General features: G+C 40.6%; 1 protein-coding gene across 3 annotated transcripts in view; it reads right to left on the reverse strand.

Annotated features, from left to right (window-relative positions):
• Nucleotides 1-15,567, reverse strand: part of spag9a (sperm associated antigen 9a) — a 180,369-nt gene that overhangs the window by 51,412 nt on the left and 113,390 nt on the right. For all 3 annotated transcript variants that reach the window (XM_060901600.1, XM_060901601.1, XM_060901599.1), the window contains exons 7-10: nucleotides 13,606-13,699; nucleotides 6,637-6,758; nucleotides 3,947-4,004; nucleotides 1,890-2,042 (exon numbers count right to left, since the gene is read on the reverse strand). In XM_060901600.1, coding sequence (XP_060757583.1) covers nucleotides 1,890-2,042; nucleotides 3,947-4,004; nucleotides 6,637-6,758; nucleotides 13,606-13,699 — 427 coding nt within the window. The remainder of the gene's footprint in view (nucleotides 1-1,889; nucleotides 2,043-3,946; nucleotides 4,005-6,636; nucleotides 6,759-13,605; nucleotides 13,700-15,567) is intronic.

Here is a 15,567-nt window from a genome sequence, read left to right on the forward strand (position 1 = left end):
GACGGTAAACAAGGATAGAGTGGACTTCAGTGGCGACTATGATATTGAATTAATTCAACAAAGTGTAAGTACGGGACAAATGTGTTGTATGTGTTGCAGTAGTACACATTATGCAGGTGTTTCGTGGCAAGTCAAATGTTAGACTTGGCTCCACTACCCAATATAGTAGCTGTCTTGCTAACGTTAAACACGCCTGCATAATGTGCACTACTGCAACACATACAACACATTTGTCTCATACTTACACTTTGTTGAATTAATTCAATATCATAGTCGCCACTGAAGTCCACTCTATCCTTGTTTACCGTCAATGGGTCGGTCACTCGTCAAACAGTCCGCCAAAATCCGAGTAGGAAATGGCCGCAACAGCCTCCGGGGGAATCGCTGAGCGTAGCTGTCAGTCAAACACAAGTTACCCAATGGGAATGCATTCCTGGACAGCCCACCCACACGTGAAGTTTGTGCCAAAACTGCAAGCAAAAAGTCAGGGAGCGCAAACGAGAAAGCTGGAATCGCAACCAAAATAAATTACGTCAAACAAAACTGAGAAAGACGCGGAACAAAAATAAAAGGTTTCTGAAGAGTAATAGACTGATATTTTGCATGATTACACGAATAATTTGTTTGCCAGTCTAAAAAAAATTGACTTTTTCTTTTTTTTTTTGAATTTTGATTTATCGTTTTTGTTTGATATTTCAAAAGTATTGTATGAACATTTTGGCACAAAATTGATTCCATACTTGTCAAGTTTCGTGAAATTTCTCCACAAATTGTGAGAGGAGTTGATTTCAGAAGGTGAGCACCCTTCCCGGGACGGACGGATGGACATCGCCACGACATAATCCCCCTTTGGGCCTTTCGGCCAGCGGGGGATAATTATGGCCCAAAAGTTCAACTTTAGTCTTATCAGACCATAACACATTGTTCTACATGGTTTTGGGATATTTGATGTATGGGGGATTTTCCCCTCAAACTTTAGCCAGGCTTGGATGGCTTTTTTTGGGTTAAAAAAAAAAAAAAAGAGTCTGTCTTGCCACCCTACCCTGTAGCCCAGACATATGAAGAATTTGAGAGATTGTTGTCACATACAGGGAGCAACCAATACTTTGCCAGAAATTGTTGCAATTTTTTAAATGTTGCTGTAGGTCTCTTGGCAGCCTCACTGCCAAGTTTTCTCCTGGTCTTCTCATCAATTTTAGAGGGACGTCCTGTTCTTAGTAAGATCACTGTGGTGACAGATTTTCTCCATATGTGGATGATTGTCTTTGCGGTGTTCCATGATCTCTCCAGTGTCTTGGGAATTTTTTTCTGTAACCTTCTCCTGATTGATATTTTTCAACAATGAGATTGAAAACCTGTACCTGCTTTGTAAACTCTTGGTGGCTCATGGCTTTTCCAGTTGAATGCTACCAAGATGATATCAGAAAAATCCTCAAGGAACATCTATCCTTTACTGTTACTTTAATTAACGATTGTTTATCACTTGATTTTTATATGTTGCAATTTGACAATAAAGGTGAAAAAGGATCTGACATGGTTTAACTTGGTTTAATTTTTGCTACATCACAAAAACCTGCCATATTAACAAGGGTATGTAGACTTATTCTGTCCACTGTAGGAGGAAACTGGATATCCCAGAGGAAACCCACATGAAACTATGGAGACTTATATAGATTTATATATGTACAGACTTAATCCTTAGGCTGTTTTTGCTATATATCTTTATATAGTATAAAAACATCCTTATGTCAAACAAAAGCACTGTGTCATACCTAGACAAGTCAAACTGGGTTTCATGCTGCCATTTTATTCAAGACACTACATACTGTAAAGCAGTAAGACTGTTTTAATTTAAAAAAAAAAAAAGAGAGAGAAGAAAGGTAACAAACTTCTTGAGCTCTTCCTCAAGCTCTTTGTTCTTCTCCGCCAGTTTGGCCTTCGCCTGCATTAATGTGTCCAGCTCTCCCTGAAGAACCTCCTTCTCAGATGTAAGCTCATCCACTTGGACAATCAGGTCATTCTTTACCACATTCAGTGCATTTCTGTGTACACACACATATGCATTTTCAGTCATTTTGATCATATTTTTTGTTCCAGTAGTATAACCATGTGATTTGTGCTTTAATTTATGTAAGCATTTCAGACACTCGCTGGCCGTGGTGTGAAAATTGTGCAGGCAGATGCTCATCTGAGTTTCCAAATCTGTCATTGCTTAACTCTTGAATACTTTCTATCGTGAATACTATCATTAAAATCTTATAATCTCTACTTTCCAAAGAAATGTATCCTGTTAAGATCTGTTCAGTACTTTTGAAGTAACGGCAGGTTGAAGTTGGTACAACAGAGTACACTCTCTACTCCTGGGATGTTGCAAAACTGCCAGTGCTTTCTGAGTCACGGGAAAGCGGTCAGGCTCTCTCTCTTCTGATCGGTTTCCGACTGGATTACTCATGAATATTGATCAGATAACTTTTATAGGGATGTTCTGTAGCTCTCACTCTTTCTGATGAAGTATTCAGCAAAATTTTCTGTCTGCTAGTTTTGATGTTATGATTCACAGAAGACTCTGAAGTGAGCTTTCATAGCTTTACCTACTTTTTTTTTCAAATCAAACTGATTCATGTAAATAAATAACTGTTTTAGAATATAACTGTAGTTGTTTTGAAGAAAAATACTGAGCTCTTAGTGGTCGGAATGAGATTTAAAAAAAAAAAGGAAGTCAGAAACGCGAGTGTCAATTTCAATTCAATTAAACAGAATTGTTTATTGGATGTGGCTCACACAGTTTTTTTCAAAGTTAGCCTTGAAAGCTGTGAATATTATCATTTATATTCTTTAATATATACACTAGTAGGCCCTACTTTTGAGAAATAAAAAGGCCTACAGAGCACAAAGAGGGTATTAGAAATATTCTTTTATTACTTTATCCTGATAGAGAATGGTAGATATGAATGACATTCAATTCTTATTTCTGCATATTTTATAATTAACATTGATTTGTCCTTCTTTGTGATGTATAAATGATAGTTAAGATCAGCTTTATACTGCACAAGTAAAGCCATTTGGTGAAACTTTGAAGAAGTTTCCCAATACCATTCCCAAGAAGCGTACTGATTTAAGGTTTATACTTAATTAGCATAATTCATACTAATTAAATACTCATCTCATCTCATTATCTCTAGCCGCTTTATCCTGTTCTACAGGGTCGCAGGCAAGCTGGAGCCTATCCCAGCTGACTACGGGCGAAAGGCGGGGTACACCCTGGACAAGTCGCCAGGTCATCACAGGGCTGACACATAGACACAGACAACCATTCACACTCACATTCACACCTACGGTCAATTTAGAGTCACCAGTTAACCTAACCTACATGTCTTTGGACTGTGGGGGAAACCGGAGCACCCGGAGGAAACCCACACAGACACGGGGAGAACATGCAAACTCCACATAGAAAGGCCCTCGCCGGCCGCGGGGCTCAAACCCGGACCTTCTTGCTGTGAGGCGACAGCGCTAACCACTACACCACCGTGCCGCCCTAATTAAATACTAATTTACATAATATGTTTTTACTAATTTTTCAAACTTTGTATTCAGTATACAACCATCTATATGCCATGTAAATGTCTTGAAAAATAAAAAAAGTTATTACAAAAAAACATTTGATCTCATTCGTTAATGAGGCCCATTTTGGACCATGTGATCCTCATACAGAATATTACGGCAGTTTTCTGAAAATTAAGCCGTTTTTTCAGTCTTTGATTGGTAATATCTCAAGAATGGATACACATTTTAATTCTGTAAAAAGTATGTTGTTTAGCATTCAATTCTGAATTCAATGAGCGCAGCTTCAAGGAATTTGGACTGAATTTGAATTTTCACCTGCTATGCCTAATTTATATCAAATTGTGTGTTTTTCTCAAACATGTTTTTTCTGAAGTGCTCCTACTTTGTCTCCAGCAGCTGTGTGTTTTCCAGAATGAGATTCTCCACTTCTCGGCCCATTCCTAAAAAAAATAAATAATTTTTTTTTAAATAATAAATTAATTAATTTGACAAATTACAATGAGTACCTAAGCTTCCAAGGTTTATTTTTATCTGTCTTTTGGGACAAGGACCTGGTGTGATCTCTGCTTTTAACCAAGATTGAGGAAGGATGTGAAAAACACACAAAAGCAGTGAGACAAATGCAGAGAAAGGAAATGCAACAAACTGAAGACTTGAGGTAGTGAGAGACATGAATAGGAGAGTGGATGGTGTGTCTTACCAAGCAAACTCAGGTCTGAAAAAGCATGCAGTCCATGTCAGGCAGAGAGAAGAGGAAGGATGAGGATAGCCTTTAAGTAAATGATGCCAAAAAGTAAACCAGAACAATACATACAGTATGATATCTCCCACCCCTTTAACGTACAGATCTCTTCTTTGCCAAATATATAAAATACTACTTGATTGCAAATTGTTTGCTCTCTTTAGTATTATGAAGCAATGAAAAATGAAGGAAAAATAATAAATTATTCTACATGCAACCATTGTCCTTGACAGACATACAGACAGGAAGTGATGCACAGACAGGAAGAGAGACAGCCAGAAGGGATATATACACACCAGAGTACTCCACTGGGATAAGGCACAAAAACCAGAGAACAGGAGGAAACAGCACGGAGAGAAAGAGTGCAGTTAGTATTATAATGTCTAACATACAGCAGGGACTGATTACATGACTACAAAGAGTACGGAAAGAACATAATACTCAGCTGACCCCATTTAAACTTTTACAAATACTAACATTTCATTGCTAAGATTCTGTTGTAGCTAATGTTCACCTTTCTTTAAGCGCACACAATCTGGAAGCAGCCAATCAGAACAAGCCTGGGGCATTGGTGATCATGACTAGTTAGCAGCAACAACTAAGGAAAATGGAGAGGAAGTGAGGCTTCCTGCATGTTCAGTTAAATAAATAGGGCAAATTTGGTCCGGTGAACTGAAGGCAGGGAAGCTTCGTACTGCTGCTTACTATATCTGCATATTCTATTTCATATGTTTAATTTAATGTGTTAGCACTCAGCAATACATCTTCCGTTTGTGTGAAAAAAAACAAGAGTCATCAGGAGATGACATATATCCCCCCCCCCAGCCTCCACATGAAACCCCACTCCAAATTTTCCGAAGTTGAATTGGATGCCATGGAAATATGGAAAAAATTTAAATCACAGAAATCCCAAAATGTCAAAAAGCACAATTCGTCTAGTCACTTAACATAACTATTAGGTTTCATGAAAAAAATTCCTAATAGTTTTTGAGTTATGCTCCGGAAACTAAACTGTTTACAGATGGACAGACAGACGGACAGACAAATGAATGGACAGAGCAATAGTTATATCCCCCTGCATTCTATCCCAGGGGGATAAAATAAACACTATGAAGAGTCTGTAAACTTTTTTTTAGCATTGGTATTTTGCTAATATACTGTATGTATTGTAATACAGCTTTTTCACATCAAGTTTTACTTTCACAGTTTGAATAAACACCTCAATTGCAATTACTAATAACTGGCAATACTCTACAGTATGCTGAAACCAGTCCACTATAATGGCTATTTATTCATAATTTTCATTTGTAATCATGTTGCCCAGTGTTCACATAGTCTACTGCTGTATTTGAGCTTTCCTCCAAGAGTATTAACAGTATACTGCCTTTCAGATTTCTCAAATTTAGGTCACAAAAAGAATTTTCCCTGACATCCAATTATTTTTTTAGTGGACCGAAAGCTGCTGAATTCGAATCACAGACTTCCAATTTTATGACTTTTTTTCCTGAAAGAACAATTAATTAATTTAGAGCCCCGTGGCCCTAAATTCTCCGACATTTTTTCCTTGCCTCACCGTGACCCAATTTAAGATACTATGTCATGCATGACATGGTGGGCTTTCCCTGATCGTGCAAGGCATCGTGGGATACAAATTTGAAACAGGAGAGAACAACGGAGGACGTGAGTGTGCGAATGAAACGTGGAAGACCGACTACAGAAACACAAAGTGAGAAGAAAAGATGCTGTGTTGCGAAGAAAAGGAAACGCAGGACCAAACTAATAAATATCGGCAGTCAGCGAGCACCTGGGTGTGATCAGCTGTTTGTTTTGTGACGGAATGATGTAACTGTCAGTGCACGGTCAAGGTAAACCTGTAGATGGCAGTAATGCAACACTGGATGCCAGCTGTCGTAAAATCCGAAAGATGAAGAAGACAATGACGGCTCAGGTAAGCATGCGCGTGCGCACACGGACTTCCTCTGTCTGCTTAACTGCGCGAAGCGAGTGATTTCATGCACATTATTTGCTAGGGAAGATATTACAAAAATAAACATATATCACAATGACCAAATTTCAGAGGGAACTAAATTTCACCGATTTTATGAAATCAAAAGGGCGTATTGCTTTAAGCATTCACCTTTTCTACATAGCTATGATTACAGTTTCTTCCTCTGAGAAGACAAGCTCTTCCTGTGGTAGCAAGATAATTAATATACTGCTAGAGGGTAACCAGGACCGTTTTTTTTTCCTTCCCTAGTATTTTCTAGTATTTAGGAAATAAGAGGGAATGATTAACAAGATTTTTCTTGGAAAAGAAGAAAAGCTCTTACCAAGTAAATCAGCTCCTTCATCCACATCCCCAATGAGACCAGAGCCCGCGCTGGACAGCTCCTCAAACAAAGAGTCTGTGTTCCGGTTAAACGCCTTGTTCTCTATACCTTTAGTCGGTGTGCTAGAACAGATTATGAAATGTTTTCCACTCAGAATTACTACAACTGCACATAAGTACAATTTCACATGAGCAATTTGAGGGTATGTTCTGTTAATAATGTAAATGTGAATCAGGTTCTTTCAAAGGACTGTTTAAACACTGTCGATATCAGAGGAGTGAACATGTTACGAGTATCTAATACTTTAACTTCATATTATAGTAGGTCATAATTTTGAGAAATTTCCTGATTATTTTGCTCACACATCATTTCAGTAACCCTTCTCATTATGATGATGTAATAAATGGCTTTATTTTGTCTTCAACTGGAAGAAACTGGTTCTTGCAAATTTAATACCTGTGCTTCGTCTGTATTAATTTTCAGCCTCCATTCACTCAGTGAGTTTCAGGCATAAAAAATAATAAATCAAATTTGCATAGGCACCACCCTGTATTTTGCAACTGAAGACAGAAACACCCCCAAACTATTCATTCCATTATAGCTGTCATGCTCCGCCCCGGACATCCACTCCGGAGATTACGGATCTCCCAAGCCAGTGCCGATCTGGATCCGGGACGGGAATTCCATCCCACCTGAACTCACTTCCTGGTTTTCACCACTGCTTATTTAAAGGCCGTTCTCAGACTCTGACTTTGCCAGAACGTTTTGTTTGTTTTCTCTGGCTGTTTCTGTGCCGTTCATGCTTTTCATGCTTTTTCCCTCTAGCTATTTTTCTAGTTCATGTTTTTTGACCCAAGGGTTTTTTCTTGTTCATGGTTTTTTGCTTTAGTGCTTTTGTCCTTACCTGTCTCGTGTTTTGTCAGGTTTTTGTCTCTTGTTACCCGGACTATTTTTGCCATTTGTGTTTTTGTCCTGTTTCGCTACCTTTTTGCCACGCCCTTTTTTCCCCTGGATTAAATCACCTTATTTATTGGATTACTGTCTGTTGTGTGTTTTTCTGCTTCTGGATCCAAACTTCACCTCCACCACCCATAACAATAGCAAGCACATAAAACGGACAACACATTATTTTGTTCATACGAAAACAAAATAATATCATCCATCCAGCTTCACGTCATGAACGACCCCCACGTACCCATCGTCCTAGGATTACCATGGTTAACGCAGCACAACCCCCACCTAAACTGGGCTGACAACACCATCCTAGGCCGGAGCCAGTCCTGCCTAGCTTCCTGTCTGAATTCCGCTCTGCCTCCTGCCAAACCACCGCAGCCTTCAGCCAGCGAGTTCCCTGACCTCTCTCACGTGCCTCTGGAATATCTGGACCTTAAACTCATCTTCAGCAAGACCCGAGCAGTGTCCCTCCCTCCTCACAGACCCTATGACTGTGGAATTGACCTCCTACTTGGGACAGCGCCACCCAAGGGACGACTCTACTCTCTCTCTCTCCCATCGAAAGACAAGCCATGGAGAAATACATCTCCAAATCTTTGGCAGCTGGGATCATCTGCCCTTCCTCCTCCCCAGCAGGGGCAGGATTCTTCTTCATGGAAAAGAAGGACAAGTCACTCTACCCCTCGACTCCTCATCGACCCTGGTCTCACATCGCCCTGGACTTCGTCACAGGACTCCCCAACTCAGGCGCCAACACATGCATCCTCACAGTTATCGACCAGTTCTCCAAGTCAATCCATTTCATCCCTCTGCCCAAGCTTCCCACAGCTAAAGAAACCGCCGAATTACTCATCCTCCATATTTTCCGCATACACGGACTCCCCACTGACATCGTCTCCAACCGGGGTCCTCAGTTCACTGCGCAGTTCTGGAGGGCCTTCTGCAAACTCATTGGGGCCTCCTGTAGTCTCTCCCCCGGTTTCCATCCCCAAACCAACGGCCAGGCGGAACGGGCGAATCAAAATTTGGAGGTGGCACTCAGGTGTATGGCGTCCAGGGATGCCGGTTCTTAGAGTAAGTACTTACCTTGGGTCAAATACACTCATAACACTCTTCCTTCATCTGCCACAGGTCTCTCACCCTTCCAGTGCTCCCTAGGTTACCAACCACCACTCTTCCCCAACCAAGAGGAGGAGGTCACCGTACCCTCAGCCCAGATCTTCATATGCTGCTGCAGGAGGACATGGGCATTGGCCCGGAGAAGACTCATTCGCTCCGCCCTAGCATTCAAGAGGCAGGCCGGCAAACGCTGCTCTAAGGCACCCACCTACTGGGTGGGGCAACAAATCATGCTCTCCACACGCCACCTGCCACTCAGAACCGTCTCCCGCAAGCTGGCTCCCAGGTACCTAGGACCCTTCCTCATCAGTAAGGTAATCAATCCATGTTCCGTCAGACTGGCACTACCACTCACCATGCGACGCATCCACCCCATGTTCCATGTGTCACAACTTAAATCTCTGGTCTCTAGCTCTTTGTCCCCACCCTCCAAGCCCCCTCCTCTTCCCAGGCTCATTCATGGTGGTGAAGCCTACACGGTCAAAAAGTTGCTGAAGGTGCGGCGGCGAGGCAGAGGACTCCAGTACCTGGTGGACTGGGACAGTTATGGTCCCGAGGAGAGAAGTTGGGTCCCTGCCAGGTTCATCTTGGATCCAACCCTCATCCCCAACTTCCACCGGCAACACCCCGACACTCTTCCTAAAGCACCTGGAGGCGTTCGTTGAAGGAGGGGTACAGTCATGCGCCGCCCCGGACATCCACTCTGGAGATTACGGATCTCCCACGCCAGCGCCAATCCAAATCCGGAACAGGAATTCCATCCCACCTGAACTCACTTCCTGGTTTTCACTGCTGCTTATTTAAAGGCCGTTCTCAGACTCTGACTTTGCCAGGACGTCTCGTTTGTTTTCTCTAGCCGTTTCTGTGCCGTTCATGCTTTTCATGCTTTTTCCCTCTAACTATTTTTCTAGTTCATGTTTTTTGCGCCAAGGGTTTTTTCTTGTTCATGGTTTTTTGCTTTAGTGTTTTTGTCCTTACCTGTCTCGTGTTTTTGTCTCTTGTTACCCGGACTATTTTTGCCATTTGTGTTTTTGTCTTGTTTTGCTATCTTTTTGCCATGCCCTTTTTTCCCTGGATTAAATCACCTTATTTATTGGATTACTGTCTGTTGTGCGTTTTTCTGCTTCTGGATCCAAACTTCACCTCCACCACCCATAACAATAGCAAGCACCATAAAACGGACAACACATTATTTTGTTCATGCGAAAAGACGCAATCTACAGTAAACACCGTTAATAAAACAGCTTGCAAGTGCCATCAATTCTGCACACTGTTTTTCATGGTCAAACCTTCAGAATAATATCATTTTGTTTTTGGATGTTCATACTATGTCAGGACTGATATTTGTGACAGCAGGCATACGTCACATCTGTATCATCAGAAAGACCACGCCCACTTTTGGGTTAAAACAAGAACTGTCGAAGAGCTGGCACCAAATCGGAACAAAAGTGTTCTGAGAGCACAATATCCCCTGCTGGCAACTATGCCATACCTCTGGTAAAATGCAAATGAATTGAACAAAATTGCAATATGCGTATTAACGACATATAACAAAGAATCCTGTCAAGTTCCGTGAAATTCCTCCAAAGATTATGAGAGGAGTTGATTTGAGAAGCTGAGTACCCTTCCTGGGACGGACTGCCAGACGGACGGACGGACATCGTCACGGCATAATCCCCCTTTGGGCCTTTCGGCCAGCAGGGGATAAAAACCATGAAATTGTCAAAGTACAAGTTATTTAATCAAGGGTCAAAACTATGGTAAAATTTTCACAAATTAAATTAAATCGCAATATGTGTATTACCGTCATATAACAAGGCCTTTTGCCAAGCCTCGTGAAATTCCTCCAAAAATTGTGAGCAGAGTTGATTTCAGAAGGAAAACAGACTCTCATGAAATTGTCAAAGTATAATTTTGTTAATCAAGGGCTGTAACTCTGGTAAAATGTAACTGAATTTAACAAAATTACAATATTCTTTCTTACAGGGAGGACACAGAACATTCGGGTTGGCAGTAACACCTCCAGGACCATCATGCTGAGCACAGGGGCCCCACAAGGGTGTGTGCTCAGCCCGCTGCTCTTCACCCTGCTGACCCATGACTGTGTATCAATCTACAGCACCAACCACATCATCAAGTTTGCAGACGACACGACTGTGGTGGGCCTCATCACTAACAATGATGAAGCCAACTACAGGAATGAGGTGAGCCAAATGGTCCAGTGGATTAAAGACAACAATCTCTTCCTGAATGTGGGGAAGACCAAAGAGATTGTGGTCGACTTCAGAAGAGGTCACTCACAGCATCCCCCTCTGACCATCAACGGTGCTGCAGTGGAGAGGGTGAGCTGCACCAAATTCCTAGGGGTGCACATCGCTGAGGACCTCTCCTGGTCCAACAACACTGCATCACTGGCCAAGAAGGCTCAAACTCACCTCTACTTCTTCCGCAAACTGAGGAGTGCACGAGTCCCACCCCCCATCATGTGCTTTTTCTACAGGGGCACCATTGAAAGTGTCCTCACTGGCTGCATCACTGCATGGTACGGAGGCTGCAATGCCTCCTGCCAGAAGACTCTGCAACGCATAGTGAACACGGCCAGCAAGATCACTGGTACCCCTCAGCCCTACCTTACGAACATCTATCACTCCTGTCTCACCCGCAGAGCCATCAGCATCGCTGGTGACACCTCCCACCCTTCACACTCACTCTTCAGCCTCCTGCCCTCAGGGAAAAGGTACCGGAGCCTCCGGGCCCACTCCACAAGATTACTGAATAGCTTCATCCACCAGGCTGTCAGGATGCTGAACTCTGTCCACTACCTACCCCCTACCCCTGGTCTGTAACACATTCATTCACACAAGAAACTCTATCTCATCCGTTTGCACATCACACTACAATCATTTGCATTACTGTTGTGTCTGCTGCTATTGCTCATTTGCACTACTGCTCATATACACCTCATAAGCTACTCTTCTAAGCACCTTCTCCGTTACAGATATTGTACTGTATTTGCACTACTGCTATTTTGTACATTGTTTGATTTTCGAGTGTCTTTTTACCTATATTATCCATATTTTATAAATATTTATATCTGTTGTTTTTCTTAATATAAATATTTTTTATCTGATTTTACAAGTAAGGTGAGAGAGAAATGGCATTTCGATTCTCCTATATGTCCTGGATATATCATGAATTGACAATAAAAAAATCTCTGAATCTTGAATATGCGAACTACCAATATATAACAAAGAATCCTGCCAAGTTTCGTGAAATTCCTCCAAAAATTGTGAGAGGAGTTGATTTCAGAAGGCGAGTACCCATCCCGGGCTGGACGGAAATCACCATGACATAATCCCCCTTCAGGCCTTTCGGCCAGCGGGGGATAAAAACTAGTGGCACCATGACTAAAAGCTGCTGCATCACATTATGCTCATCAAATAATTAAAAAAAACAAGTTTATGATTTTCTTTACTTCCCCAAAGAGCAAAGGACAGCAAAAGAAGCAATCTGTGGCTTCAGGCCATCCATAGAAAAGAGGAAAATGGTAAACTGGAGCCCGGCCAGTCAATACGTGTGCAAACACTTCATCACAGGTAAGTTAATGATGTCAAAGTTAACAGCTACAGAGTAATGTGAAAAGAAGTGAATGTTGATGCTACACCGAAAGGGCAGTACATAGAACATACTGAAAAGTCAAGGATATCCCAATTTAATGTTAGCCTGTAACAAAAAAGTATTAAGTGAGCTTACAGCTAGCTCGCTAGCACTGGCTGCCTCAAGCTGGCTTTTCTCCTGGTTTGTTGAAATGCTCGTGCACTTTGATTGAGGCAGACTGAAAGCACACTCAACCCTATTTCCGATATTTTTTCTATATAACAAAGCCAATCGTTTATCGACAATAACATAATGTAATTGTTTGCCTGACTAGCCATATAGTTAGGGCTCCTAATAGCTAAAAATCAAAATGGTGCTCTTATTTTATGCTGTTAAACAGGCAAAGACCTGGGAATTTACATTTACCGTGAGTTAAATTAGAGGGGCTGTTTTCCTCTGAAAAGGGGCGGGGGCATTATGGGGCAAGGGCAAAGCACCTGGATGTGTTACTCACATGAAGTGCAAGGACAAATTTCCACGAAATCGAGTCATACATGAGTTGATATCCGAGTTGGCTATAAGCCATGTACAACTCAATTGAGTGGAATAATTGTTTGATCATATACACATTCACTGGATTTTGAGAAACAGAGCATTTTTTTTTTTTTTGCAAATTCGATAAATAAAAACTTGATACAAAACGTCCAACATTTCCGCTTAGGCAGACTTCTTAAAAACCTATCGATGGCTACACAAATTGATTTTAGTGTTGTTTTTTTTTGTAGAAAGTGCCGTCTTGCTGTCATGCCGAGTATAGAATAGCTTTCGACATTTCTTTAATTCTTCCTTGGACATTTCAGTTATGTCATTTTCAAATTTCTTTCAGCTTTTGATCCAGTCTAAAAAAATTCAACAAATTTTAATGCTTAAAGGTGAAGAATGTAAACAAACTGGCAAAATGACAGTAGCAATTTGTGAAAAATGTTATAATAATAATTCTTGAAAAATAAAAAAGATACGTTCTTACCATCAAATACTTTCATTCCATATTTTTTTTTTGCTTTTTTTTTTGTTTTTTATGAGGGTTTTGTTTTCGAGTAGTTTTTATTTCGTCCTCGGTTGGTTCAGCAACACGCTCTGCCATTTTGTTTTTTCTCTACTCACGGTATATGAGGTGATAGCCTAGTAGTAGAGTAGCTAATCAGAGCGCGTGATTGCTTATATCCAGTGAATGTGGAGAGAATAATACACCATATATGCGTTATACTTTTGCTATAAATTGAGTATATTATTTTGTACCTGGAGCCTTTGTAGCCACTGAGGTCCAGATGGAGCTCTGGAGTTGACTCGATAATAGCTTGCACATCAGACTTGTCCTCATTCTCCACCAAACCTACATGACCCAGATGGCACGTAATATGCACTGATACACTGATATGAAGTATAAATACATTTAAACTGTGTTTAATAGGCTAAACACATGTATTAGTTAATGCAAGACTTTGGAATTATAAGGTTATCTGAATGTTATCTGATAGTTATGTGATTTTAAGTTACTGAGCCATAACGCTTTGACCTTTTAAACTTTTGGTGTAATATTTACTGTATGCAGTGACATGTAAAGAAGCATTTATAAAACATTAAGTCATTTTTGCAGAAATCATCAAGCAGAACTGACAATTGCAACTTCTATAATAGCTACGAAAGAAACTGAGGGGAAAACAGCAAGTAATTTTGTTTGACAACTTATTAAATTAAGTAACCTAACAGGGTATTCAACAGGCTGCCTGCTATTTGAGGATACACTAGTATTTTATTTTTTTTAAAAACTGATAGGTTTTTTTTTTATTCAAATAGGATATAATAGTTGTTTATCCTACAATCAGCAAGTTAAGAGCTGAGTTTGAGTCATCTTGTGTTCATTTCCAGAAGACGTTATCACTGCTCTTTCCTGTTGTTTTGCCCAGGCTGTGTGTTTTTTTAATCCCCACAAGAAAAAAACACCTCGTCTCTCCATATTACTAGTGTAGACAGTAGGGGTGTAACGATTCATCCACGACATCGATGAATCGATTTACTTTCCTACGATCCAACTACAACGATCTGTGCTCGGCAAGTTGGCCTTCTGGACGACATACATCGATCTAATATCATTTTAAAAGGTAATCAATCGATTGTATCGATACTAGGAAATAACACATTGGATTTAAGCACGTCAGACTTTATATTGGTGTGTTTTTTAGCACTTTTAATGATAAAAGCGTTAAACGTTACCTGATTCAGTCTGCCTGTCTGTGACGTCATCGTCACAAGCCAGCAGCAGCACAAATCAAAACATAGCATGATGGCGGATAGCAGAGGAGAAGCTGGCGAGCAGGAAATTTTCAAACCAGCATTACAGTCCAGTAATTGGTTAAATTGGTTGCACTTTATATATATATATATATATATATATATATATATATATATATATATATATATATATATATGATAATATTGTAATATTTTTGTGTTGGAAAAACAAAAGCAGAAGTTTTAGAAGTACAACCCCGATTCCAAAAAAGTTGGGACAAAGTACAAATTGTAAATAAAAACGGAATCCAATAATTTACAAATCTCAAAAACTGATATTGTATTCACAATAGAACATAGACAACATGTCAAATGTCGAAAGTGAGACATTCTGAAATTTCATGCTAAATATTGGCTCATTTGAAATTTCATGACAGCAACACATCTCAAAAAAGTTGGGACAGGGGCAATAAGAGGCTGGAAAAGTTAAAGGTACAAAAAAGGAACAGCTGGAGGACCAAATTGCAACTCATTAGGTCAATTGGCAATAGGTCATTAACATGACTGGGTATAAAAAGAGCATCTTGGAGTGGCAGCGGCTCTCAGAAGTAAAGATGGGAAGAGGATCACCAATCCCCCTAATTCTGCGCCGACAAATAGTGGAGCAATATCAGAAAGGAGTTCGACAGTGTAAAATTACAAAGAGTTTGAACATATCATCATCTACAGTGCATAATATCATCAAAAGATTCAGAGAATCTGGAAGAATCTCTGTGCGTAAGGGTCAAGGGCGGAAAACCATACTGGGTGCCCGTGATCTTCGGGCCCTTAGATGGCACTGCATCACATACAGGCATGCCTCTGTATTGGAAATCACAAAATGGGCTCAGGAATATTTCCAGAGAACATTATCTGTGAACACAATTCACCGTGCCATCCGCCGTTGCCAGCTAAAACTCTATGGACCCT

This window comes from Neoarius graeffei, chromosome 20 (assembly GCF_027579695.1).
Source record: "Neoarius graeffei isolate fNeoGra1 chromosome 20, fNeoGra1.pri, whole genome shotgun sequence".
Classification (NCBI taxonomy): domain Eukaryota; kingdom Metazoa; phylum Chordata; class Actinopteri; order Siluriformes; family Ariidae; genus Neoarius; species Neoarius graeffei.